A 25,667-nucleotide genomic window follows, 5' to 3' on the forward strand; every position below is an offset into this window, starting at 1 on the left:
ACCTCCTACAAAAATCCCAGAGTTGTCCAGCTGCTTGAAGCATTGAGCCTTTGAGCTTTGGGAGAAGTTAAAACATTCTGCTCCTAAGACAGTAAGAAGGCGTCAGAAAACCAGGCTCTGGACCTCTGTTGCCTTGTCAGTAAAATGGCCCTGGTGTGATCGAGGTCACGTAGCCAGCAAGTGTCGTCGGGGGGCCCTGGAACCACAGCTCCTACCTCCACCCCGGCTCCCACTCCAGCTCAGGAGAGCGCACGGGCACAGCGCCCCGCCGCCCACCTTCAGGCTCTGGGCGGGACCTCCGGGCGGCGTGGGCGGGACCTCCGGGCGGCGTGGGCGGGACTCGACTCTTTGGCCCACCCCTCCGTGTCCGCGCTGCTCGCCAGTGGACGCCGACGTCATGACGTCGCGTTCCGTAGGGCTCTTACCCGGCTTTGGTGGGTCACGTGAGCTACTTTTCGCGCGAAACCTGGTTGTTGCTGGAGTGGCTGAGAGGATCGTGGTACTGCGATGGCGGTGAGCGCGCTGGCGCGGGGCGGGCGGAATGGTGCGGGCGCCGGGGTCATGGGTGCGGAGGCTGCGCGCTTCCCGTACTCTTGCCCCGGCCCGGGTCGGCGCTCTGGGTGAGGTGGGGCCCCAGGCTCTGGGGCGCAGCTGCTTTCTCGCCTGCACCCCGCGTGACGCTAGGCCACCTGGCAACTCGTCTCCCCACCACTGACCTGGGGCCCTGGGCTCCCTAAGCCGCGCCCGACCCGCTCAACCCCTGTCCTTTATTCACCGCACACGTGCTTATTGAGCGCCATCTGTATGTCTGGCGCTGAGTGTACAAAAGACCGGCCCCCATCTCACTGCACTTCTTAAAACTTTTTTTTTTTTTCAATTTCCCGATGATCCTTGTTCTGAACGCTACACTTACTTTCGTATTACCTTCTTGTCCCTTTGTCTTGTGTACTGTCTGTTCCACATCTGAGTTCCAGACCTCTTGTTTTGGTGGCTCTTCTATGCCATCTCTATCACAATACCTTGCACACTGTGTGTGCTGAAATAGCTCTAATGCTTAAGGGGGAGATAGTAGACAATAAACAGGTAAATAGACAAATGACATAACCTCAGTGGTTTTTCATGGAGAAAGCACGGTGATGTGGGTGACCCCCTATTTGAGCTGCCTCCTATTTGTTTGGAAGCCACTGGCTCGGATTGCCCAGCAGAGAGCATTCCAGCTGAGAGAACAGTAAGGGCAAAGATCTGGAGGCTGGAAGGGGATTGGTGTGTTGGAGGACAAGAGTCACAGGTGGAGAGAGAGGAGGGAAGAACCCTGATAGTAAAAAGGAAGCTGTATCATGCCTCACCAGCTTCTTAGGTTTCTGACAGCGGCACCTTCTCTTGCAGGAATCATCGGAGTCCTTCACCATGGCATCCAGCCCGGCCCAGCGTAGGCGAGGCAATGATCCTATCACCTCCAGTCCTGGCCGAAGCTCCCGGCGTACTGATGCCCTGACCTCCAGCCCTGGCCGTGACCTTCCACCCTTTGAGGATGAGTCTGAGGGGCTCCTAGGCACAGAGGGGCCCCTGGAAGAAGAAGAGGATGGAGAGGAGCTCATTGGAGATGGCATGGAAAGGTAATTTCAATCAATGCCCTGGACTCAGCAGACAATTTTTGCAGAGAGCCCATTGTGTGTCTGGTGGCCTGGCTTTGGGAGCTGGGAACAAATGAATCTGATGGCATTCTTGCCTTTGAGCACAGGTTGATCCAGGGTTCTGGGGAGACAGGTTTACAGAGCCGTGACATAGGTTTCTTTAACTTACTGTATGTAACTTGGAAAGACTAGACCCTAAGGGTTGGATAAGCCTAACTCCATAAGCACCCCAGGTAATGCAGAGCTCTCTAATCTGGAGGACTGCAACTCAAAAAGACAGGAAGCAGGAAGCCCAGTGTTTCATGGTAACTTTTCAAAGGAAAGGTGCATGGGGGAGGAGGGATCTGATAAATAAAGTTTTAGAGTCAATCAGCAACCGTTTATTATACGTAATGTGCACCATACCCTTTGTTAGGAATGGTCTTGTTTATTAGTAAACATGTGTTGGCCGGGCATGGTGGCTCACACCTGTAATCCCAGCACTTTGGGAGGCTGAGGTCGGCGGATCACCTGAAGTCGGGAGTTTGAAACCAGCCTGGTCAACATGGTGAAACCCCGTCTCTACTAAAAATACAAAAAATTAGCCAGGCGTGGTGGTGCATGCCTGTAGTCCCAGCTATTCAGGAGGCTGAGGCAGGAAAATCGCTTGAACCCAGGAGGCGTAGGTTGCAGTGAGCCGAGATCACACCACTGCACTCCAACTTGGGCGACAAGAGTGAAACTCAATCTCAAAAATAAATAAATAAATACATAAATAGGTTATCAAGACTTAATGCTAGGAGAGTGGAGTAAGCTCTGCGCATGAGCAAGGCTAGATTTCTACTCCTGCCTTACTCTGCGTTTCCAGCTGGGATCTGGTAGATATGTCAGTAGCGGAGTTGTGTGAATGCCCAGGAGCCTCGTGGAGATGCTCCTTTTGTGCCTTTCCAGCCTTAGCGTGTGTGAGAGTACTGTGCAGGGCGTCCTGCCATCCCTAGGATGTCAGACAGCTGAGGGGCTTTCAAGGGCACTCCAGACTGGATGGATCTTTGCTGTTACCAGTACCACCCCCAACGATGAGACTGCACATGCTGTAGACTGTAGAAGGAATGAGGAGTCTTTGGATAAATCCGCCCTGGACTTGGGGTCAGGGCATGGGGCCGGGACGGCTTCCCCATTCTGCTCAGTGGAGTTGTTCAGGCCGGATGCTCCTCCTCCGCTGTGTCCTCTCCCTGTCTTGACCCTTTCTCTTTGCTTCTCTTTTTCTTCAGAGAGTGAGAGGCCCTTGGCAGGGGGCTTCTGGGTAGAGGTAGCTGAGGGATAGCTGAGCCCAATTACATTTGTTTTTGTGGTTTTTCAAAAAAATTTTTATTGGGCTATAGTTTTTTAGAGTTTGCCCCTTGCAAAAATACAATTCAATGCAAATTCAGTGTAAATTTCCTGAATTATGCAGGCTTCACCACAATCCAGTGTAAGAACAGGGCCATTGTCCCATTGATGTCCCTCCTGCCTGCTTATAGTTCATTCTCAGTTCTTACCCAACCCACGGGCAACTGAGAATCCACTTACTGTCTCTAGATTTTCCAATCTGGTAATTTCATATAAATTGAATCATATTATATATGCCCTTTTGTGATGAGCTTTTTTCACTTAGTGTGGTTTTAAGGTCTTTCTGTGTTGTTGCATGTGCAGCACTCCATTCCTTTTTGTGGCTGAATCATACTTCTTTGTGTGGAGATAACACATCCATTCATCAGTTGATGGACGTTGGGTTCCTCAAGCCTTTTGGCGATTATGAATAATGTTGCCATGAACATTCATTACAGGTGTTTTTTTTTTTTGTTTTGTGTGTGTGTGGTTTTTTTTTTTTTTTTTTTTTTTTTCTGAGTTTTGCTCTGTCGCCTAGGCTGGAGTGTACTGCCACAATCTCAGCTCACTGCAACCTCCGCCTCGCAGGTTCAAGCAATTCTCCTGCCTAAGCCTCCTGAGTAGCTGGGATCACAGGCATTTGCCACCACACCCGGCTAATTTTTGTATTTTTAGTAGAGACGTGGTTTTGGTTTTGCCATGTTGGCCAGGCTGGTCTTGAACACCTGACCTCAGGTGATCCATCTGCTTCAGCCTCCCAAAGTGCTTGGATTACAGGTATGAGCCACCGCACCTGGCCTGTTACAGGTTTTTATGTGAACAGGTCTTTAATTCTGTTGGCTATGTAGGAGTGAGATTGTTGGTCTTGTGTTGAATCTTTTGAGGAACTGCCAGACTGTTTTCAAAAGCAGCTGCACCATTTTGCATCCCCACCAGCAACACACAAGGGTTCCACTCTTCCATGTTCTTGCCAACACTGGTCTTTTTAATTCTGGCCATCCCTGCAGGTGTGAAGTGGCATCTCATCCCTGATGGCTAATGATGTTGAACATCTTTTCGTACGTTTGATTGCTATATGTGTATCTTCTTCAGAGAAATCCTGGACCCACTTTTTAATTGGGTTGCTTGGCTTTTTATGATTGAGTTGTAAGAGGTTTTTTACTTATTCTGAATATAAGTCCTCTATCAGACATGTAATTTGCAGTTATTTTCTCCTCAATCTGGCTTGTCTTTTTCATGTTTTTAATGTTTTCTTTTGAGGTGCAAAAATTGAAATTTGATGTCCAGTTTACCTTTTTTTTTTTTTTTTTTTTTTTGGTATGAACCAATTAGAAGTTTGCTGAGGGCATTTTGTGTAACTTGAGATCCAAGGAGAATTGGACCGATACCTTTTCCCTGAGAACACGGAAGAAATCAGACCTGGTCAACTCTGATATCTGCCTGGCTAGGTTCTGTTTGGGGCATCAACAGCATAAAAAGATGTGTTCTGACGGTAGTTTGACAACATTTATTGCAGAAAAATAGTAGCAGTTTCTCTTATCACCATTTAACTTGAAAAAAGGAGAATTCAAGGGGATTGTCTTGGGAAGGCGGTATGGCATGGGAGAAGGAGCTCTGGGCTTGGACTGTATTTTGACACCCAGGTCTGCAGAGCGACCATAGGCAAAAATCACATCTTCTCCTCAACTACCCATTTCCTCATCTTTCAGATGGAATGACGGTATCTCCCTCTCAGGAAAGAGAGCACTGCAGGGAAGTGCTTTGCACTCATTGGGTGCCTTATTAAGGCGTTATTTCTCTTCAGTATCTGAAGGAAGATAATGTGGAAAATGTGTGTCTGATGATCTTGGAGTAGCTCAAAGGGTTGAGACAGTGGGTGGCCATTTCAGAGGGCTGGTTTGACTGACTGCGTAGAATCCAGGACATCAGGTTGTTGAAGGCAGCATAGTCAGAGATGGGGAAAGTACAGGGAGAATTCCAGCCCTCACAGGGAGTTGGGTTAGCTCTCTGAAGCCTTTTGGTCTAATGTTTTGTGGTTCCTCGAATTCTTTTATCTTACTGGGTGCATAGAACCTCTCTGGAGATCTACCTCCCCTTTTGTAATTGTGGTAAAATACACATAACAAAATTTACCTTTTTTTTTTTTTTTGAGACAGAGTCTCACTCTTGTTGCCAGGCTGGAGTGCAGTGGTGCAGTCTCGGCTCACTGCAACCTCCGACTCCCTGGTTCAAGTGATTCTCCTGCCTCAGCCTCCCAAGTAGCTGGGACTATAGGCGCCCACCACTGCGCGTGGCTAATTTTTGTATTTTTAGTAGAGACGAGGTTTCACCGTGTTGACCAGGATGGTCTCGATCTTCTGATCTTGTGAGCCACCCACCTCGGCCTCCCAAAGTTATAGGCAGGAGCCACTGCGCCTGGCCCGAAATTTACCATCTTAACCGTTTTTGTTTGTTTTTTTGTTTTTTGAGATGGAGTTTCACTCTTGTTGCCCAGGCTGGAGTGCAGTGACGCTATCTCGGCTCACTGCAACCTCTGCCTCCTGGGTTCAAAGTGCTAGGATTACAGGCATGAGCCACTGCTCCCGGCCATTTTGTTTGTTTGTTTGTTTGTTTTCTGAGACAGGGTCTTACTCTGTCACCCAGGCTGGAATGCAGTGGCATGAACATAGCTCATTGCAGCCTCAAACTCCTGCACTCAAGCAATCCTCCCACCTCAGCCTCCTGAGTAGCTAGGACTATAGGCATGTGCCACCAGGCCTGGGTTATTTTCTTTTTTTTTTTTTTTTTTGAAATGGAGTCTCGCTGTGTCACCACCAGGCTGGAGTGCAGTGGCACAATCTCAGCTCACTGCAACCTCTGTCTCCCGGGTTCAAGTGATTCTCCTGCCTCAACCTCTCGAGTAGCTGGGACTATAGGCGTGTGCCACTACACCCAGCTAATTTTTGTATTTTTAGTAGAGGTGGGGTTTTACCATGCTCGCCAGGATGGTCTCAATCTCTTGACCTCGTGATTTGCCCATCTTGGCCTCCCAAAGTGCTGGGATTACAGGTATGAGCCACCGTGCCCAGCCATTTTCTGTTTTTATAGAGATGGGGGTCTCACTATGTTCTTTTTTTTTTTTTTTTTTGAGACGGAGTCCTGCTCTGTTGCCCAGGCTGGAGTGCAGTGGCGCAGTCTCAGCTGACTGCAAGCTCCGCCTCCCCAGTTCAAGTGATTCTCCTGCCTCAGCCTCCCGAGTAGCTGGGACTACAGGCGCCCGCCACCACGCCCAGCTAATTTTTTTGTATTTTTAGTAGAGACGGGGTTTCGCCGTGTTTGCCAGATGGTCTTGATCTCCTGACCTCGTGATCCACCCACCTCAGTTTCCCAAAGTGCTGGGATTACAGGCGTGAGCAACCGCGCCTGGCCGGGGTCTCACTATGTTAAGGCTGTCCTTGAACTCCTGGGCTCAAGTGATCCTCCTGCCTTGGCCTCCCAAAGTGCTGGGATTATAGAAATGAGCCACGGTGCCCAGCCATCTTAACCATTTTTCTGTGTATGGTTCAGTGGCATTAGGTACATTCATATTGTTGTGCATCCACACCGCCATCCATCCACAAAAGTCTTTGCAGTTTGAAAACTGAAACTCTGTCTCGGTTAAACACTAACTCCCCATTCTTCCCAGTCCCTAGCAACCATCATTTTACTTTCTGTTTCTATGAATTTGACTGCTCAATGAGTGGAACCATACAGGATTTGTCCTTTTGTGCCTGGCTTCTTTCACTCAAAATCATGTCCTCAAGGTTCATCCATGTGCCAGCATGTGGCAGAGTTTGTGGCAGAGTTTCCTTCTATTTTAAGGCTGCATCATCCATCATATGGACAGATTGTGTTTTGTTCATTCATTGGAGATATTTTCTGAGCCTTCTGTGTTTCTGACCTGGAAGTGCTGAGCCTACCCACATTGGGGCTCCTGAACCTTACTGAACAGGCCCAGTTCCTGGATGGGGTTTGGTGCTTCGGGTTTTTCTTTTGGTCAGTAACCACATCTGTTTTGGGGCTCCCTCAGGGACTACCGTGCCATCCCAGAGCTGGACGCCTATGAGGCCGAGGGACTGGCTCTGGATGATGAGGACGTAGAGGAGCTGACGGCCAGTCAGAGGGAGGCAGCAGAGCGGGCCATGCGGCAGCGCGACCGGGAGGCCGGCCGGGGCCTGGGCCGCATGCGCCGTGGGCTCCTGTACGGTAAGTCCAGGTGCCTGCCTGCCCGAGGGGCCGGGAAGCTGGGAAGGAGTCCGGGAGGGGAGTAGAGGTGCTGGAGATGACTACAGTAGCAGGTGTCTCTTGCCTCCCCAGACAGCGATGAGGAGGACGAGGAGCGCCCTGCCCGCAAGCGCCGCCAGGTGGAGCGGGCCACAGAGGACGGCGAGGAGGACGAGGAGATGATCGAGAGCATCGAGAACCTGGAGGATCTCAAGGGCCACTCTGTGCGCGAGTGGGTGAGCATGGCGGGCCCCCGGCTGGAGATCCACCACCGCTTCAAGAACTTCCTGCGCACCCACGTGGACAGCCACGGCCACAACGTCTTCAAGGAGCGCATCAGCGACATGTGCAAAGGTGTGGCTTTCCTCAGCTCCCGCCTCAGCCCCTGTAGCACCTCCATAAATCTTCCCACAGAAAGTTTTCCCAACCCAGTGAACACGTGAAGTACAGGGCATGTGACTGAGAGGTCTGTCAGAGAAACCAAAAGTATTAAGTTTTGCATCAGGGCTCTCCTGCTGGCTGTGCAGTGACCACATCTGGGCCACCAAAGCATTTTTTTGATAAGCTTGTAAATGGACAGATTTTATATAAAAATCTGGATTACTACTTTGATATATGTAATAGGAATTGTCTTTTTTTTTTTTTTTTGAGACGGAGTTTCGTTCTTGTTTTTGTTTCCCAGGCTAGAGTGCAATGGCGCAGTCTCAGCTCACTGCAACCTCCGCCTCCAGGGTTCAAGTGATTCTCATGCCTCAGCCTCCCAAGTAGCTGGTATTACAGGCATGCGCCACCACACCTGACTAATTTTGTATTTTTAGTACTGACGGGGTTTCTCCATTTTGGTCAGACTGGTTTGGAACTCCCGACCTCAGGTGATTTGCCCACCTTGGCCTCCCAGAGTGCTAGGATTACAGGTGTGAGCCACCGTCCCCAGCCAGGCATTGACTTTTAAAAGGGACGTGTAGCTCTTGATTCCTGCAATTCCTTCCCCTGCTTTTTGTCCTGTGTTTGACAGTTTATTCATAGGTTTTCTTCTAGGCTCTTGTAAGGCATTTTGTGTTTATAGTTCTGTAGGCACTCTGCTCGTGTTTAACCCCCCAGCAACTTTGTGACAGGCCCATTTTACGGAGTGGAGAGTTGAAGCTCAGGCTATGTCACAGCGGAAGTGTGGTAGACCTAGAAGTGAAAGCTGGACTTTCTAGGTCAAAGTCAATGGTCGGGGTGGGTAGGCCTCACTTCTCACACAGACATTGTTGCCGTCCAGCCCAGTTCTCATGCTTCATTAACTCTCTTCCCACCGTGCCTCCCTCTAGAGAATCGTGAGAGCCTGGTGGTGAACTATGAGGACCTGGCAGCAAGGGAGCACGTGCTGGCCTACTTCCTGCCCGAGGCGCCGGCGGAGCTGCTGCAGATCTTTGACGAGGCTGCCCTGGAGGTGGTACTGGCCATGTACCCCAAGTACGACCGTATCACCAACCACATCCATGTCCGCATCTCCCACCTGCCTCTGGTGGAAGAGCTGCGCTCGCTGAGGTGAGCTGAGGGCAGGTGAGGATGGCAGGTCTGAGCTCAGTGCTGGGTAACTCGGTCGTGATTCCAGAGAGCGCTCGTGGTGTGGGCGGGGCAGGGTGCAGCCAGCAGCACCCTCATCGCAGGTGAGTTGTGGTTGCACAGGAGTGTGATGGGAGGGATCTTCCCAGGCTGGGGGCTGGGCCCAGTTTCCAGGACAGTGTGTTGGGACACCCTCGTCTGCAGCCTGGCCTCACCCTAGCTCGCGGCTTCTGATGCTCCCTCTGCCTCTGCAGGCAACTGCATCTGAACCAGCTGATCCGCACCAGTGGGGTGGTGACCAGCTGCACTGGCGTCCTGCCCCAGCTCAGCATGGTCAAGTACAACTGCAACAAGTGCAATTTCGTCCTGGGGCCTTTCTGCCAGTCCCAGAACCAGGAGGTGAAACCAGGCTCCTGTCCCGAGTGCCAGTCGGCCGGCCCCTTTGAGGTCAACATGGAAGAGGTGAGAGAGGCCACAGGGCCTGCTGCCAGCTCTCCTTAGGGGTGCCCAGTATGCAGGGCCTTACTGGCCTCTCAGGCTGTGGAAGACCAGTGTGGGCAGCCTCAAGAAGCAAGATAGAATTGTGTGTTGGCCACACCCTGGGGTGGACCCAATCTGTCTGGCCAGTGAGCTTAGTTTGGCCCACACGGTGTTTTTAGGAATTCAAGTCAATATTTAGGTGGGGCGATTTTGTTTAAACCATTCAAGTTCATGGCTCCTCTTGAAACATGGGAAGATCTGGCAAACATGGGAAGAAGCAAACAGGTCCTGCTTCTTGCCAAGTTGCTCCTTCAGAATGTGTGCTTACCAGTCTCCAGGGGGCCATCACTTGCGTGGGGCGGCTGCAGTCCCATCGGGACTTCCCCTCGGCTTGTTTTGGGGACCTGCCTGGCTCATATGGGGCCCCTGGACCATACCAACCTCTTGCACCATATTCAGGAGATGCTGCCAAAGCCTCTGCCCTTAAGGTCTTAGGCACATTACATGTGCCTTTGTACTTGAGCTTCCCTGTCTGTAAATGGGCTTGTCGTAGTCCCTGTGGTGGCGCCCAGGCCCCCTGACTGCCTTGCTGCTGTGGCTGTTGGCTGTTCTCTTCTCACCGCTCTGCAGTTCTGAGAACTGTCCCAGCTCGAGCCGCCTTGCCAGAAAATGCCTCAGAGGTCCCACCTGTGGCCATCTACAGCCAAAAGCTGACCCCTGCCTCAGGTGGGACAGCTGCAGGCCAGATGCCTGCTGAGCCACGTCTTTGCTCACTCTTCCCATGCCCTGTCTGTCTCCCTCAGGCCTTGCTTCTAGGGACCTGAGATAGTACCTGGTAGAGGGTTAATAGTTACAGCTATCATTCATGGAGTACTTATCAGTGCCAGGTAGTGGGTGGTTTATTACCTGGTCCTTTTTCACAGCTCGTGAGGCAGGAACTGTTACTGGCCCCACTTTTCCGAGTGTTTAGAGAACTGGCTGAGGTCACCCAGCTAGAATGTGGATCAGAGGACCACAGCTCAGGCATCTTGATCCAGAGCATGTGCTTTTAACTGCAGTGCGTGTTGTGAGATAATGGACACGAAATGACATGGCACAGTGCTAGCCTGTGATACTTGACAGTGACAGCCAAGACTTCCTGTAACTTACATTTATCAGATGCTGGATTAGGTTGATGTATGTTTGACTTGCTTTAATTCTCATTGTGAGGTTGCAGAGAAGGCACAGAGAAAGGAAGTCACTTGCCCAAGATCACACAGCTTAGACACAGAACCAAGGCAGCCTGGTTCCAGCATTGGTACTCAAGACAGCTCAGCTGTACAGCATAGAGCAGGTGCTGAGTCTGGCAGTCAGAAGGCATCCCAGAGGGATGGTGGCAGGAGTGGGTACTGTCCACTGATGTGCTAAGTAGCCATGAACTCATTCCTTGCTGTCTTTGGCTCTCCATTTGCCACTCAGGAGTCGGAATCCTGCCTGTTGTCCCGCCTGGTGGGGGGTCAAGGTTGGGTGACATAGTAAGTCAGTGCTTTGAGGCCTTCTCTGTGTCCCTCGCAGACCATCTATCAGAACTACCAACGTATCCGAATCCAGGAGAGTCCAGGCAAAGTGGCGGCTGGCCGGCTGCCCCGCTCCAAGGACGCCATTCTCCTTGCGGATCTGGTAGACAGCTGCAAGCCAGGAGACGAGATAGTAAGTGGCCAGGGGTAGGCTGGAAGGGAGCCAAGTTGCAGAGGGAATTGGCAGAAGCAGTTGTGGCTGGGCTGGTGGAGGTGTGTATGGTCACAGGGGCACTCAGGCTAGCATCTGTTTTTGCATGGCTGAGGCAAAGAACTTTATCTCCTCTGGTGGATGGGTTGGTGGAATGGTGGGTTTAGGAGGGCTTTTACTGAGTTACTCATCTTGATGTCTGTAATGTGGAGCACTTGCAATAGGAGAAATTGGAGGAAGGCAGCACGGAGCTGGGCCCCCACTCTGCCTGTGGCCCCTCGGTTAGGCTCTGACTTCTTGGCCCCTCCCTTTCCCCAGGAACTGACTGGCATCTATCACAACAACTATGATGGCTCCCTCAACACTGCCAATGGCTTCCCCGTCTTTGCCACTGTCATCCTGGCCAACCACGTGGCCAAGAAGGACAACAAGGTCGCTGTAGGGGAACTGACCGATGAAGATGTGAAGATGATCACTAGCCTCTCCAAGGATCAGCAGATCGGGGAGAAGGCAGGTGGAAGGCAGGGGCTGCCAGGATGCTGTGAGGGGACATGGAGGTTTGCTGGGGGTGTGGCAGGCATCTAGGGCTCACTGCTCAAACCTTGCCTTATTCCCCTGGAGCTCAGTTAAGCTTGTCTGGAAGGGAGGCCCTGTGCTCCGGGGAAGAGGTAAACTCGCATTGGGGATGGGTGAACCTGGTTCTGGTTCTACCATGGGCCAGCGAGGTAGTGGGATAACTTGGATGACCTCTCTGAGCCTGTGTGGTGGGGAGGAGTCCCCTGCTGAGGATAGGGTTGCGACGAGAAGAGCTCTTCCTTTAGCAGATCATTTCGAGCTGTGGTTTGAAATTGGAACAGAGGCAGGCAATAGGATAATTTGTGTCATGAGGGATTCCTAGGGATCCAGTTGTGGCCAATGGGAGATTTTTCAGAAAAACAACCCAGAATGGTGGTGGTGTTTTGTTTAGTTTAGTTTTGTTTTGTTTTGTTTTTAAATAGAGATGGGAGTCTCACTATGTTGCCCAGGCTGGTCTCAAACTCCTGGCTTGTCTCACACTCCTGGCTCAAGATCCTCCCACCTTGGCCTCCCAAAGTGCTGGGCTTACAGGTGTGAGCCCTTGTGCCCAGGCAGTTGGGCAGTTGGTTTTTAATGTAGACATTCTTACTGAAGGATGAGGAGATGGGGGTTTATGTTGCAGAAATATGGATTACTTAAACAGAACGTCAAATTTTTGTTGATAAAAGTCCTTTGCTGTTTCTCCCACAGTACCTCCATCCTGCCCCAGAGCACTGCATGTTCTCAAGCTCACTGCTCTCCCCTTTCTCTTCCTTCCTTCCTTTTTTTTTTTTTTTGAGATGGAGTCTCTGTGTCACCCAGGCTGGAGTGCAGTGGCGCAGTCTCAGCTCACTGCACTCCTGGGTTCAAGTAATTCTCTTGCCTCAGCCTCCCGAGTAGCTGGGATTACAGGCACGCATCACCACACCTGACTAATTTTTGTATTTTTAGTAGAGACAGCATTTCATCATGTTGGCCAGGCTGGGCTCGAACTCCTGACCTCAGGTGATCCACTTGCCTCAGCCTCCCAAAGTGCTGGAATTACAGGCACGAGCCACCACGCCCGGCCTTCAAGTCAACTTGAAGTTCAGTTTTTAATGCAGAGCAGTTTAGTTTGCCCTTTAGCCTCCACTCTTCTGCTGCCCTCTGGCAACATAAAATTCAGATCCCATTTGGCTTCTTCAGCGAACTGGATGATTTCCTTCTGATGTATGTTAACCCCCCAGGGACAGGAGCCATCGCTGGCTTAATCACCTCTGTCCCCAGAGCCTGGCTGCAGGAGGCCCTGAGTAACTCTGAAGGAATGGATGGTGGGGTAAGGAGAGCTGCATCCAGGCTGCAGGCCAGCTGATAGGTTGTTTTGGTTGTTTCTCTCCATCCACCTTCCCCTGAAGCCTGTGGAGCCCCCTTTCTTGGTTTCTTTGTGGCATGGCTATGGTTGTCCCTTCCTTTTCCTCCTCACCCATCACATTTACCCATGTCTGCCTGCCCCTTAATATTCCTACACATGCATGGTTTGTTCTGTTCCTTTCTTTACTCCTTGAGGCATGTTCTGCAAGTGGGCAGGGTAGTTTTATGTCTCGGTTCCTTTCCTCAAGTGTATTGCATGTCTTTGCATCTACTGTGAGAAGCTGCTGCAGGCTAGATGCAAACCCAGTAGGGGCAAAGCATCCAGCATTTGTGGGCTTATACATTACTGTCATTGTTCAGGAAAGCTCCAGAAATGCATCCCTGGCATGGGTTGGTATTGGTGCCATTGCTTCCCAGCTCTTGGCCATCTAACCTAGTCTGTGAAAATTTGGGGTTCCCACAGGAGAGGTGGGTGTTTCTCAGCCTCAGGAGGCCAGGAGCTTCAGTTCAGCCAACACACATTCATTCCTGGAAGACCTGCTAGGGCCAAGTTCTGGGGATACAGTGGTGAGTAAGTCAGATATGACACTTGTGCTCAGAGCTCATCTTTTACTAGGGTTCCCAATAATAGGAAATAGACAAGATCTTTTCACGTAGTTTTACGTGCGATCAAGACAGTCACACAGGCAAAGAAAGCCAGGACCTCCTAGCCTTCTACCCTCACCACCTGCAGAGGCTCATGAGTGCTACCACGGTGGACACCTTTGCAGAATTTCATCCAGATGTTTGAGCCAATTTCTTCAGGCTTGGGTGGACTTGGCCCTGCTGGGGTCTTGTAGTCCCTAAGCAGCTGGGCCACCTGTGTCCCACATGCTTGTCTGTGTCTGTGCCTACCACGCCAAAGGAGCTGCATGCTTCAGGAACACCCTTCTGGCACCTTCTCTTTGCCGTGATCTTCAGCCACTAATCTCCCACTCTGTTGATTGAAGAGGTGAGAGACCCATAGGTGAGCGTGTGGTGGGCATGGCATGCCTGGGCACTAATGTGGCATCTGCCAGGGCCATCCCCATGTGCCTGTGGAGCCCCAGGTTCCAGAACGACTTGTTCCCCAAATGGAGGCAGCCCTGCCCCACTCCCGTGTCTTGATGCCTGCTATTTGTGTCTACATTGAGCACCTTCCTCCCTTACTTGTCCCCAGCTGACTTCTGTCTTCTACAGATTCCACCTCCAGCAGGAAGCCCTGCAGACTTCTGCAACTGACTTTTCGTATTTGTTTTTATTTTGAGTTAGTTATCCTTGAGGGATCAGGAGACTTCACATAGAAATCCGGGTGCTTTTTGAAAATCCAAGATCTGTGGGTGCTGGCTCTGTGTTCCTCTCTGGTAGTACTGATGGAGCTGAGGCATAGCTGCCCTTGCGGGCGGGACCTGTGTCCCCAGGTTTACTCTGTCTCCTACTCTGTCAGTTTCACAGCCCTGCCTGCCTTCCGTGGGCCCTGGACACTGATTGGGTAAAGTATTAAAGAGATCAGGGTCATGCCCAACACTTAGATTTTAAAGAACTAACAGAAGCAGCATGCGGTCTGAAGCCAGATTTTTTAGGTTTGAATTTTGGCCTAATCCTTAGGATGGTCAGATGAGTCACCCTTATCTATAGAAATGAGAGGATGAGAGTAAACACTCATAGAGATGTTATAAAGATTGAATAAATCAGTGCATATAAAGTACTTGGCTGTTGGCGAGTGCTCAGTATCTGGCTGTTATTGCACATGGCTACAAGAGTTAAACTATTTGTACAAAAACTGGATGGAAGAGCCTGTGACAGGCGTGCAGAAAGCATAAGCAGCCAGTAAGTAGGAAAAAAATAGCTTGGAGCCTGGTGCTTTAGGTATTTTACATAATGTTATCTCAGGCTCATGGTACCCATGCAGGTGGGTGCTTTCTCTCTATTTGCTGGGTGGCACTCACAGTACCCACTCAGTTGGGCACTCTATCCCTGTTCGCTGGGTGTGGAGACTGAGGAGTGCTAGGAAGCAGCACAGCTAGAGCCATGAGGAGCATGAGCTTTGGCTTCAGATGCATCTGGGGTCAAGTCTTGCCTCTCTTCTAGGAGAAAATGTTTTGACCTGAGCCTTGGTTTCCTCTGTAGGATGGAGAGAAACAGGGTTATTATGAGAATTACATGAGGTAATTCATGGAAAGCACTGTTATTCCCTGGCAGGTCTGGGATTTGATTCTGCCCCACTTTCTAGCCATTAAATTAGCCTGTTACTCTCTCCTGGAGTAACTGGGTCAGCAGTGGAAGGCACAGCAGGCAGTGTAGGCATTCGCACATTTGCGCTCCTTGCCCTCCAGTCCCACGGGGAAGTCCCCCTGGATGCAGTGGTTGCTTTACAGGAGGGGGATTGAGTTGGGCAATCTGCCCTGCATAGCAAGCAGGAAGCATTTGGCCCTGGAGGGAGACATTACCTCATCCTGCAAGGTTGCTCGCTACAAAAACTACACAGGGAAATGAGCTGGGTTAAGAGGAGTCAAGGACTGGCAGTCTTGGCACATCCAGCACGAGGTGTTTTGGGGCGTGAGAGGTCCGTGGAGGTTTGCCCAGCATCCGCAGCACAAAGTAAGGGTTTCATAAGGGAGTCATTATACTTACTGAAGACTTAGTATCTGCTTGGCATTGTCTAGGTAATTTCTAGATAGCAGTGGTCCTATGAGGTAGGTTTCATCTGTGCCCGTTTTACTGATGAATAAACTAAGGCACAAGAGGTTAGATAAGTTGGCCACAGTCACATAGCAAGTGGCAGAGTCAGCAGCCTGGCTTGAGTCCATGCTCCCAGTGACTGTATTGTGCCAATAGTTGGTGAGTTTATTTGGTTATTGTGAGTTCCGTGGGCACTCTGTGGCATAAGGCCTGGCCCACATTTTAAAACACTGTACAGAAAATTTCAAACAGGTATGTGGAATGGTGTAATGAACTTCGACTATTTGTCTTAGTCCATTTTCTGCTGCTACAACAGAATACCATAGACTGGGTAATTTATAATGAACAGAAATTTATTGGCTTATGGTTCTAGAGGCTGGGAAGTCCAAAATTGAGGGCTGGCATCTGGCGAGGGCCTTCTTGCTGTGTCATCCCATGGCAAAAAGGTGAGAGTTAAAGAGACAGTGAGAGCCCAAAGGGGGCCAGACTCATCCTTAAGGACCTACTCCCTGGATAGCAGTGCTTTTATTTTCCATTCATGAGAGCAGATCCCTCATGGCCTGATCACCCCTTAAAGGTCCCACCTTTTAATACTGGTAAATGGGGGATTAAGATGCCAACACATGCTTTCTGGGGGGTACATTCAAACCGTAGCACGCTACCCAGCTTCCACAGCTGTCATAGTCACAGCCAATCGTGTTTTCTTAATGCACCACCCATTCACCCTTAGTATATTTCAAGGCAAATTCCAGGCATGCTGTTTTTTTCTGCAACTACATCAGTAAGTATATGAAAAAGAAAAAGCTCTTTTTGAATAAAGCTAACCACACTACCATTATCTCACTTTAAGAGATAATTAACAATTCCTTAATATTCAGTATTCTGTTGGTGTTCACATTTTCCTGATTATCTTACCCCTTCCCCCTGTTTTTTGCAGCTTCTTGGAGTCATTATCCAAATAAGGTCCATAAATTGTGATTGGTTGATGTCTCTTAAGTCTCATAATCGTTAGATCTTTTCTCTATCTCTTTTTTTCCTTGTAATTTTTTTGTGAAAGAAACTGGGTCATTTGTCCTGTTGAGCCTTGCAGTCGAGATGTTACTAATTATGTCCCCATTAGACACATGCCTCTGTCGCCTGTGTTTTCTGTAATTTGGCAGTCAGGCACTGAAGCCTAGTCAGATAAATGCCTGCTTATTTTCTTTGACTTACTAGTTTTAAAAATAATGAATTGGTTCCCAGGTGACCTGGGTATCATAACAGATGAATAGGCCCACCGGGTGTTGAGGTTTCCACGCTGCAGGTGTCATCCCTACGATGCTCAAGTGTCCCTTTTTTGCCAGCGTGAACCTATTCATGTTGGCTCCTGAGTTCTGTTGACATGACCTTAGTTGTCTTTGAGTGCTTTTTTGCTTTCTGGTAGAAGATAACGTAGGCTTCTTTTGTACATTTCCTGCCCCAGACCTGGAATCGGACATTTCTCCAAGAAGCCCTGTGGGACGTGTTACTTTCTTTCAGAGGGAGATACCTCTAAAGCTGCATGAATTTGGTGGTGCAGGCAGGACACAGGATGGGGGTCTCCCCTACACCTTCAGGGCTGGTTTTCCTGCCTTAGTGCCCTCTCCCCAGGGGAGGGCCAGTGCTTTCTGAGCTCCTTTGTCCTGTAAAGAGGGAAGGATGTGGGTGTGGCCAGTGCAGGGGGGTATGAAGGATGAAAGTCATCAAAACACGGCTGTGCTGCAGGTAGAGTTGGAAGCAGTCTCCTTTTTTTTTTTTTTTTTTTTTTTTTTTTTTTTTTTTTATTTTTTTTTTTTGAGACGGAGAGCAGTCTCCTACAAGCAAGAAATGTCTTTGATGTCTCTGATTCTATCTTTAAAATTCATGAAGATTTTGCTCTCTCCCTGTCTCTTTCTTTCTCTCTCACACACACACTGAAATAGAGAGAAATGTTCCAGTGACTCACCAGTTAGAATTACTTCCTGGTGGACACATCTCCCAGATGTGCCACATTGAATGCGTTGATGAGGCAGGCACTTGCATGAACTGTGCTTTAGAGTCGGGCACGGCTTGATACCAGGGCCTGATGCAGTTGCAGCAGTTGTGGAAGTGGGTATCTTTGAGCTGGGGAAGTCCTGGTTCCCTGATGCCAGAGCGTGTGGGTGACCTACTCTGTGAGTATCTGTTCCCATTCCTGTCATTCTCCCTCCCTTTCTCAGATCTTTGCCAGCATTGCTCCTTCCATCTATGGTCATGAAGACATCAAGAGAGGCCTGGCTCTGGCCCTGTTTGGAGGGGAGCCCAAAAACCCAGGTGAGCACCCGCCTTTCCTCTGCAGAGGTGTTAGCAGCTTTCTCTTTGAGGTGCCAGCATTCGAAGAATGAATGACACGGTGTTTTTAAAGCCTGGGTGCTGGGGAGAAAGAAGGCATTAAAAGATGGTCTGGCTGGGTGTGACTTGTTCTTCAAGGGAGAGGGTGGCCCTGAGTTGGGCATTCTGGGTGTCAGGCTGTTGGTCAGGGAGCCAGTGTCTGCCTGCTTTTGTGATTTAAGCAAATGAGTCTTTGCTTCTCTTCTATTTAAAAAATACTTTGTCTTTTAAAAAACTGTTTTAAGTACAAAAATACTATTGACACATGGGTATGTATATTTATATTACACTTTTATAGAACACTAAAAGTCACAGGTGAGGCTGATCTCCCCATCGACCTCCCCTTCTCATCCTAGTCCCTCCCTTTGTGGCCATTTACAATTACACAGCAAACACAGGGTTTCATGACTACACGCATTTATGTGTACAACCACAGCATCCCCTGTGTGTGCCCAGTGCTGTGCCTGTGCGAAGCGCACCCCGCCAAGCTCTCCCGCTCAATGCCACACTGCGGCATCTTTTCTTGTTAGTGCATACAGAGCAAGTGCATTCTTTTAAATGACTGTATCGTGTCACGGATAATGCAGTTTATTTAGCTCTCCCTTTGGAGAACACCTAGATTGTTTCTGGTATTTCACATTCGCCAAGGACATCTCATGCATCCTTCCTCTGCACCCATGTGTGTGTCCCTGGGAGTGCCCAGAGTGGGACTGCATGGCGTAGGGTATTGTATCCCTTTTGAGAGAGACTGTGCCTTACCATTCATAACAAGTAGACTGAGGAATTGGTGGAGGATGCAACTGTGCCCTCCTCCTCTCACTTCCCACTCTCCTCCTCCCCCGCTTCCACTCGTCCCCTCCAGGTGGCAAACACAAGGTACGTGGCGATATCAACGTGCTCTTGTGTGGAGACCCTGGCACAGCAAAGTCGCAGTTTCTCAAGTATATTGAGAAAGTGTCCAGCCGAGCCATCTTCACCACCGGCCAGGGGGCGTCAGCTGTGGGCCTCACGGCGTATGTCCAGCGGCACCCTGTCAGCAGGGAGTGGACCTTGGAGGCTGGGGCCCTGGTTCTGGCTGACCGAGGAGTGTGTCTCATTGATGAATTTGACAAGGTGGGTCCCTGGGTCATGGAGGCTGATGGGACTCGGGGTGTGTATGTGGGATTGGGCCTTAGCGAGGGGAATGGTGTTAATGGGATGCATTGGGACCTCATTGGAGACTTAGTGGTAGGAGCACGAACCATGCTAAGGGCCGGCCATTTTAATCTTGCAGATGAACGACCAGGACAGAACCAGCATCCATGAGGCCATGGAGCAACAGAGCATCTCCATCTCGAAGGCTGGCATCGTCACCTCCCTGCAGGCTCGCTGCACCGTCATTGCTGCCGCCAACCCCATAGGTGCAGCAGGCACCCTGACTGCTGGGGCTGGGGTGGGACACAGGGAGGTCCCGCCTGCTTGAATCGGGAGCCCACTGGGTCCCCAGGAGCCGATCTGAGGAAGTCACTGGGCAGCAGAGGGTTCCCCTCTTCTGCATATCCTGCCAGAGTGGGGAACAGTGAAAGTGGGACCTGGGACACCTGGGTTTCCTGTCGAGTCATGTTCCTGGATCCACCTTGGATGTTCTCAGAAGGCATGGGAGGAGAGCCCAGTGCCCCACTGGCCGGGATGGAGTTGGCTGTTGGTCTCAGCAGCGAATGCTTGAAGAACCCAGGCTCTGTCACCCACTGTGTTCTTGGTTTTTCCTTCCGGGGAAGCAGTTGTGCTTTCTGTCTAAACTAGGCTATTTTGGGCATTGCTTGGGGTAAGCTCTTTGCTGTCTCAGACAGCAGGTGCTAAGTACCCACCCATGTCTTCCTCTTCCACTGCCCTTACCCCCTTCTGCCATCAAAGTGGCCTGGGGTCGCTGAGACGGGAGGATAGGGGAATCCACCCTGATAGAGATGCTCCCCTGTGTTTTAGGAGGGCGCTACGACCCCTCGCTGACCTTCTCCGAGAACGTGGACCTCACAGAGCCCATCATCTCACGCTTCGACATCCTGTGTGTGGTGAGGGACACCGTGGACCCAGTCCAGGTACAGCTCGCATGTGCCCGGTTTCCATGCACTGTGGTTTGGGGACCTCAGGTGAGGCTTGGTGTCATAACGGTGTGCCCAGCACAGGGGACGGGCGCTGCAGGGGCCGTAACCTGTTTTCCAGGCCTGTTCCCTCAGTCTCTTCTCATGTCCAGAAGTCACCCTGATTTCTCTTTCCTTCACAGCACTCCCAACCCCCACCCGGAATAACCCACAATCCACCAAATCCTGTTGTCCCAACTTCTGAACCTGCCCGCCTCCCTCGCTTCTGCCTCTGACCTGAGGCACTACCATCATCTGAATTGGCCTCCTGGCACCCACGTAGACTGTCTTCCAGCTGAAGGCATAAATCAGATCAGCCCCATCCTTAACAACTGCTCGAGGCTTTCTGCTGTCACCAGAATAGAATCCATGGTCCTCTCCTCCAGCCCACACCCACCCTCTCTGCAGCTACCTCCTCCTCGCTCCCTTCTCTCACCTGCACCTGCCCTTCTGTCTCTCAAAAGGGCCAAGTGTTGGGGGCTCTCTTACGCTCCTTGCTCCTGGCACATGCGCTCCCACACTGTCACGTGACTTGCATCTCAGCATTGTCATCTCAGTTCTCTGTCCTTCAGGGATGAGCTTTGCCGGGCACCTTTAGCTAGAGGCATCTCCTTGGTCCCTTGATCCCATCACTCTATTTTTCTTCTGAGCATACTTTCCATAATCAATTTTTAAGACTATTTGTTTCCCCTTGTGGAGGTGGGCCCTGTGGGGACTCTGTCCCATTGTCTGGTTTGCCCCCCACACCCAGAACTGCCCTGCACATGGTCAGTGTAGTCAGTCTTGTTGAAAGAGCGTCACCCTTGTAGGGCACACATGCAGCTCTTCTCCAGCCACTGACCTCCCCAAGGTCACGCACACCCACAGTCAGACCCACCCTCTCATGGCTTGTCTTAGGATGAGATGCTGGCCCGCTTCGTGGTGGGCAGCCACGTCAGACACCACCCCAGCAACAAGGAGGATGAGGGGCTGGCCAACGGCAGCGCCACCGAGCCCGCCATGCCCAATACATATGGTGTGGAGCCCTTGCCCCAGGAGGTCCTGAAGAAGTACATCATCTATGCCAAGGAGAGGGTCCACCCAAAGCTCAACCAGATGGACCAGGACAAGGTGGCCAAGATGTACAGTGACCTGAGGAAAGAATCTATGGTGAGAGCCCAGGAAGAGCCGGGAGGTGCGGTGCAGAGAAGGAAGTGCAGTGTGAGCCTTCTGACCGATGCAGCAGGGGCGGCGGCTGGTCAGTCCAAAAGGTGCCAGAGCAGGGAGGCATTAAAAAAAAAATGAAGGTGCCAGGCATGGTGGTTCACGCCTGTAAATCCCAGCACTTTGGGAGGCCGAGGTGGGAGGATCATGTCAGGAGTTCGAGACCAGCCTGACCAACATGGTGAAACCCAAAGAGGCAGGAGAATCACTTGAACCTGGGAGGCAGAGGTGGCAGTGAGCTGAGATCGCACCTCCGCACTCCAGCCTGGGTGACAGAGTGAGACCCCATCTCAAAAACAAAAAACGAAGGTTGGGTACAGTGATTCATGCCTCTAATCCCAGCACTTTGGGAGGCCAAGGCAGGAAGATTGCTTGAGGTGAGTTCAAGACCAGGCTTGGCAACATAGTGAGGCCCTTTCTCTACAAAAAATGTTTTAAAACTTAGCTGGGCCTGGTGGTTTGTTCCTGTAGTCCCAGCTACTCAGGAGGCTAAGGAAGAAGGATCTACTTGAGCCCAGGAGTTCAAGCTACAGTGAGCTATGATGGCACCACTGCACTCTAGCCTTGGTGACAGAGTGAGACCCTGTTGTCAAATAAAAATAAAAACAAAAAATGATAGGTATTAATATATACCTTAACCATTTTGTTTCAGATGAAATTTAAATCTGCATTCATTTGTCTCGGTATAGGGCTGGGGCCTTAATTGTTGACGTGCTTATTAAGTTCCATATTGACTTTGTGTAAATGTCATGCAAATGAACAAAAGTTCTTTGGCTCATTCATAGTGGAGCGGAAACTTAAAGGCAGCTTGCAAGCCATGGGAATGCCGAGTTCTTGTAGATTGCTGCTTCAGCCACACCCAATCAACACAGCAGCTTTTTAAATTTCTGCCTTTTAACTTTACCAAGTTTTTTCAGATCATTCAATTTAGTTTTCCTACAAACAACTACTTTTTTTTGCACTTACATTGCACAGGATTATTCGATATTTAGTGTGTGACAATAACCAATACAGCTTGCCACAAATATAACAGCCTCTGAGATGTATAGAAGTCAGCTGGCGGGAGCAGAACTGTGCAGGTGTGATGGTGACAGGCGGTAAGCATGCAGCGTCCACCGGCATCCTCCAGTTTCGAGGAGGGATAGGAAGTGTGCATTCACTGGGCAGCGTAGTCAAGCATTCTGCATTTCTGCTGTGGCGCTGTCAGATGGGTCTTCTTGGCTCTGGGTGCTAAGAGCGCCGATGTTTTATTTTCCTTGCCTCTCTTTCCTGCCCGTAAAAGACCTGACGTGCTTCTCTCCAGGCGACAGGCAGCATCCCCATTACGGTGCGGCACATCGAGTCCATGATCCGCATGGCGGAGGCCCACGCGCGCATCCATCTCCGGGACTATGTGATCGAAGACGATGTCAACATGGCCATCCGCGTGATGCTGGAGAGCTTCATAGACACTCAGAAGTTCAGCGTCATGCGCAGCATGCGTAAGGTGTGTTCCGAGGTAGGGGCCTGATGGCAAGAGAAGGAGGCCGGCCACACGTGGGTATCCGAGGCTCTGGCCTGGACGTGCACCCAGCAGCGGCAGCCTGTCTGACCTGGGTGCTAGCACATCGGGTAAAGGGAGTGTGGCAGGCATAGTGGGAGCGGGTGTTTGACTGAGGCTTTTTTCCTGCAGACTTTTGCCCGCTACCTTTCATTCCGGCGTGACAACAATGAGCTGTTGCTCTTCATACTGAAGCAGTTAGTGGCAGAGCAGGTGACATATCAGCGCAACCGCTTTGGGGCCCAGCAGGACACTATTGAGGTTCCTGAGAAGGACTTGGTGGATAAGGTATGGGCCCAGAAGGGAGGTGAGGGTCGGGGTTTGCTGCCTTGGGAGCTGCCAGTCCCCTGAAGGGGCTCCGTCATACTGGGTCGTGAAGTGGGTGGGCTGTTTATTGAATGCCTACAGTCTGTTGAGTCCAGTTCTGTGCCTGTAGTCTGACAGCAGGGGAGTGAGGTGAGTCTTGTTACTGCCTTCCTGTTGTACAGAGGTGGAGACAGATACAGGGCAGCCAAATAACTTGTCTCAGTTTACACGCGCAGCTTGCACAGCAGAGATTTGAAGCCCCTTAATCGGCCTCTCCACTCCTGTATATTTTCCTCCCATAAATAGAGGTGATGGTGTCTGAAAGTGCATTGTATATGGGTGCTCTGGAAACAGCCTGTTCTGACACCACTGATGGTTCACTGGACACTTCCTCCTTGCAGGCTCGTCAGATCAACATCCACAACCTCTCTGCATTTTATGACAGTGAGCTCTTCAGGATGAACAAGTTTAGCCACGACCTGAAAAGGAAGATGATCCTGCAGCAGTTCTGAGGTCCTGCGCCATCCACAAAGATTTGGTTTGAGGCAGTCAGACTGAGTGATCAGTGCCCTCTGTGCTTTATGGGCACAAAACCAGAGCACTCCATGAACTTGGGGTGCTAGGGTCAGGGCTTGTAGCAGGATGTCTGGCTGCACCTGGCATGACTGTTCGTTTCTCCAAGCCTGCTTTGTGCTTCTCACCGTCTGGGTGGGATTCCTTGCCAGTGTGTCTTACTTGGTTGCTGAACATCTTGCCACCTCCGAGTGCTCTGTCTCCACTCAGTACCTTGGATCATAGCTGTGAGTTCAGGATGCCTGCGCGTGGTTTAGGTGTTAGCGTCCTTACGTGGATGTCAGGAGAGCTGCTGCCCTCTTGGTGTGAGTTTCGTATTCAGGCTGCTTCTGCAACCTTTGGCCAGAGAGCTGGTTGAAGATGTTTGTAATCTTTTCAGTCTCCTGCAGGTTTCTGTGTCCCTGTGGTGGAAGAGGGCACAACAGTGCCAGCGCAGCAGCCTGGGCTCCTAAGTCGCAGGGATGGGATGTGAGTCATGTGGATTATCCACTCATTACCAGCTGCCATTGCTGCCTGTTTCCCCACTCTCTTATTCGTGCATTAAGTTTGGTTTCTGTAGTTTTAATTTTTAATAAAGTTGAATAAAATATAAATGCTGGTATCTGTTGGCTTCCATTCTGCTTTAATAAGTAACCTGGACTTCCTCTGAAGGCCCTTTCCACCTTCTCCCTTTAGAGTTCTGTAGGAGATAGGTTGGGTTAAAAAAGCTGTTTTGTTTGTGGATGTAGAGAAAGCAAAAATGAATGGATGTCCCCATGGAACTTGGTTTGCTGTTACTGCCTCTGTGATATCTAAGTGGAATTCATGGAAATCTTAGTTAGACATATGTATAGAAGGACTAGAGGTGGTGTAGCCCACCTCCCAATGGGGCAGTACCATCCACCACCTCACCCAGAGATGCTGATGGGCTGCCAGAAGGATTGCAGTTCCCAGATGGGGTTCTGACATCTGTCTTGTCCAAGTTTTCCCTTCTTGAACTTTTTTTTTTTTGAGGTAAGTTCTCAATCGCCCAGGCTAGAGTGCAATGGTGCAGTCATAGCTTACTGCAGCATCGACTTCCCGGGCTCAAGCAATCGTCCCGGGTAGCCTGGACTACAGGCATGCACCACTACGCCTGGCTAATTTTTTTAAGTTTTTGGTGGCAATGAGGTCTCACTATGTTGCCCAGGCTGGTCTTGAACTGGGCTCAAGCGATACTCCCACCTTGGTCTACCAAAGTGCTGGGATTACAGGCCTGCGCCACCATGTTGAGCCTGGAGTGACTTTTTAAAGGAAAAGGTGCTGGCCACAGGAAAACGGGCTGAAGTATAGGGCGGGGCAAGAATTGTGGCCAGAGTCTGGGTCACACAGGACTTGTGCTCTAAGGAGGTTCTAGTCCGGCACAGCAGGCAGCCAGCAAGAGGGTGTTCAGGACAGCAGCGGTCCAGCAGTCTTGGAGAGCTGGCTGGCTACCAAATCATACTGAGAGGAGAAAGGGCGAAAGAGTGGAGACTTGGGTGATGGTGGAGATGGGGGAAAGTGGACATAGGTGTATTTTGCAGGTAGATTAGACAAGATTTAGTGATGAGTAAGATGTAGGGGTGGAGCAAAAAGGAAAAACCCCGGATGACCAGGTATGTGGCTGGGGAAATAGGTTGAAGTTTAGTAGGGAAAGCCGGGAGCTTCGTTTCAAACATGTTGGCTAGACAGGCCTTTTAGGTCTCCAAGTAGAAATGTGAAGTCTGCAGGCAGGTTGAGTCTGGACCACTGAGCAGAGGTGTGGGCATAAGGGGCAGTCATCATAGCTGCCACAGAGGCAGGCCACTGAGGAGAGGTGTGGGCATGAGGTGCAGTCATTGCAGCTGCCACTGTGGGGCTGAGTGCCATCACCCCCAGAGTGCATAGAGAAATGATCCGGGCTGGGTACGGTGGTTCATGCCTGTAATCCCAGCACTTTGGGAGGCTGAGGTGGGTGGAGCACAAGGTCGGGAGTTCAAGACCAGCCTGGCCAACATG

At 50.6% G+C, this 25,667-nt stretch overlaps 1 protein-coding gene across 2 annotated transcripts; it reads left to right on the forward strand.

The window, feature by feature from the left end:
- Window positions 1–242: 242 nt before the first annotated feature.
- MCM2 (minichromosome maintenance complex component 2) lies at window positions 243–24,265 on the forward strand. Of its 2 annotated transcripts, none has more exons than XM_025377936.1 (16): window positions 243–513; window positions 1,387–1,616; window positions 7,030–7,205; window positions 7,317–7,577; window positions 8,537–8,756; window positions 9,029–9,236; window positions 10,809–10,943; window positions 11,280–11,471; window positions 17,783–17,876; window positions 18,796–19,046; window positions 19,207–19,333; window positions 19,896–20,008; window positions 20,948–21,199; window positions 22,557–22,739; window positions 22,926–23,081; window positions 23,501–24,265. In XM_025377936.1, exons 1-16 carry the CDS (start codon window positions 508–510, stop codon window positions 23,609–23,611), a joined length of 2,715 nt encoding a protein of 904 aa, XP_025233721.1. In that variant the 5' UTR covers window positions 243–507; the 3' UTR covers window positions 23,612–24,265. The 2 variants fall into 2 exon arrangements, with proteins under 2 accessions (XP_025233721.1, XP_025233722.1); XM_025377937.1 differs by having other exon boundaries at window positions 398–513; window positions 7,298–7,577.
- Window positions 24,266–25,667: the final 1,402 nt, after the last annotated feature.

The sequence above is a fragment of the Theropithecus gelada genome, chromosome 2 (genome assembly GCF_003255815.1).
Source record: "Theropithecus gelada isolate Dixy chromosome 2, Tgel_1.0, whole genome shotgun sequence".
Taxonomy (NCBI): Eukaryota; Metazoa; Chordata; class Mammalia; order Primates; family Cercopithecidae; genus Theropithecus; species Theropithecus gelada.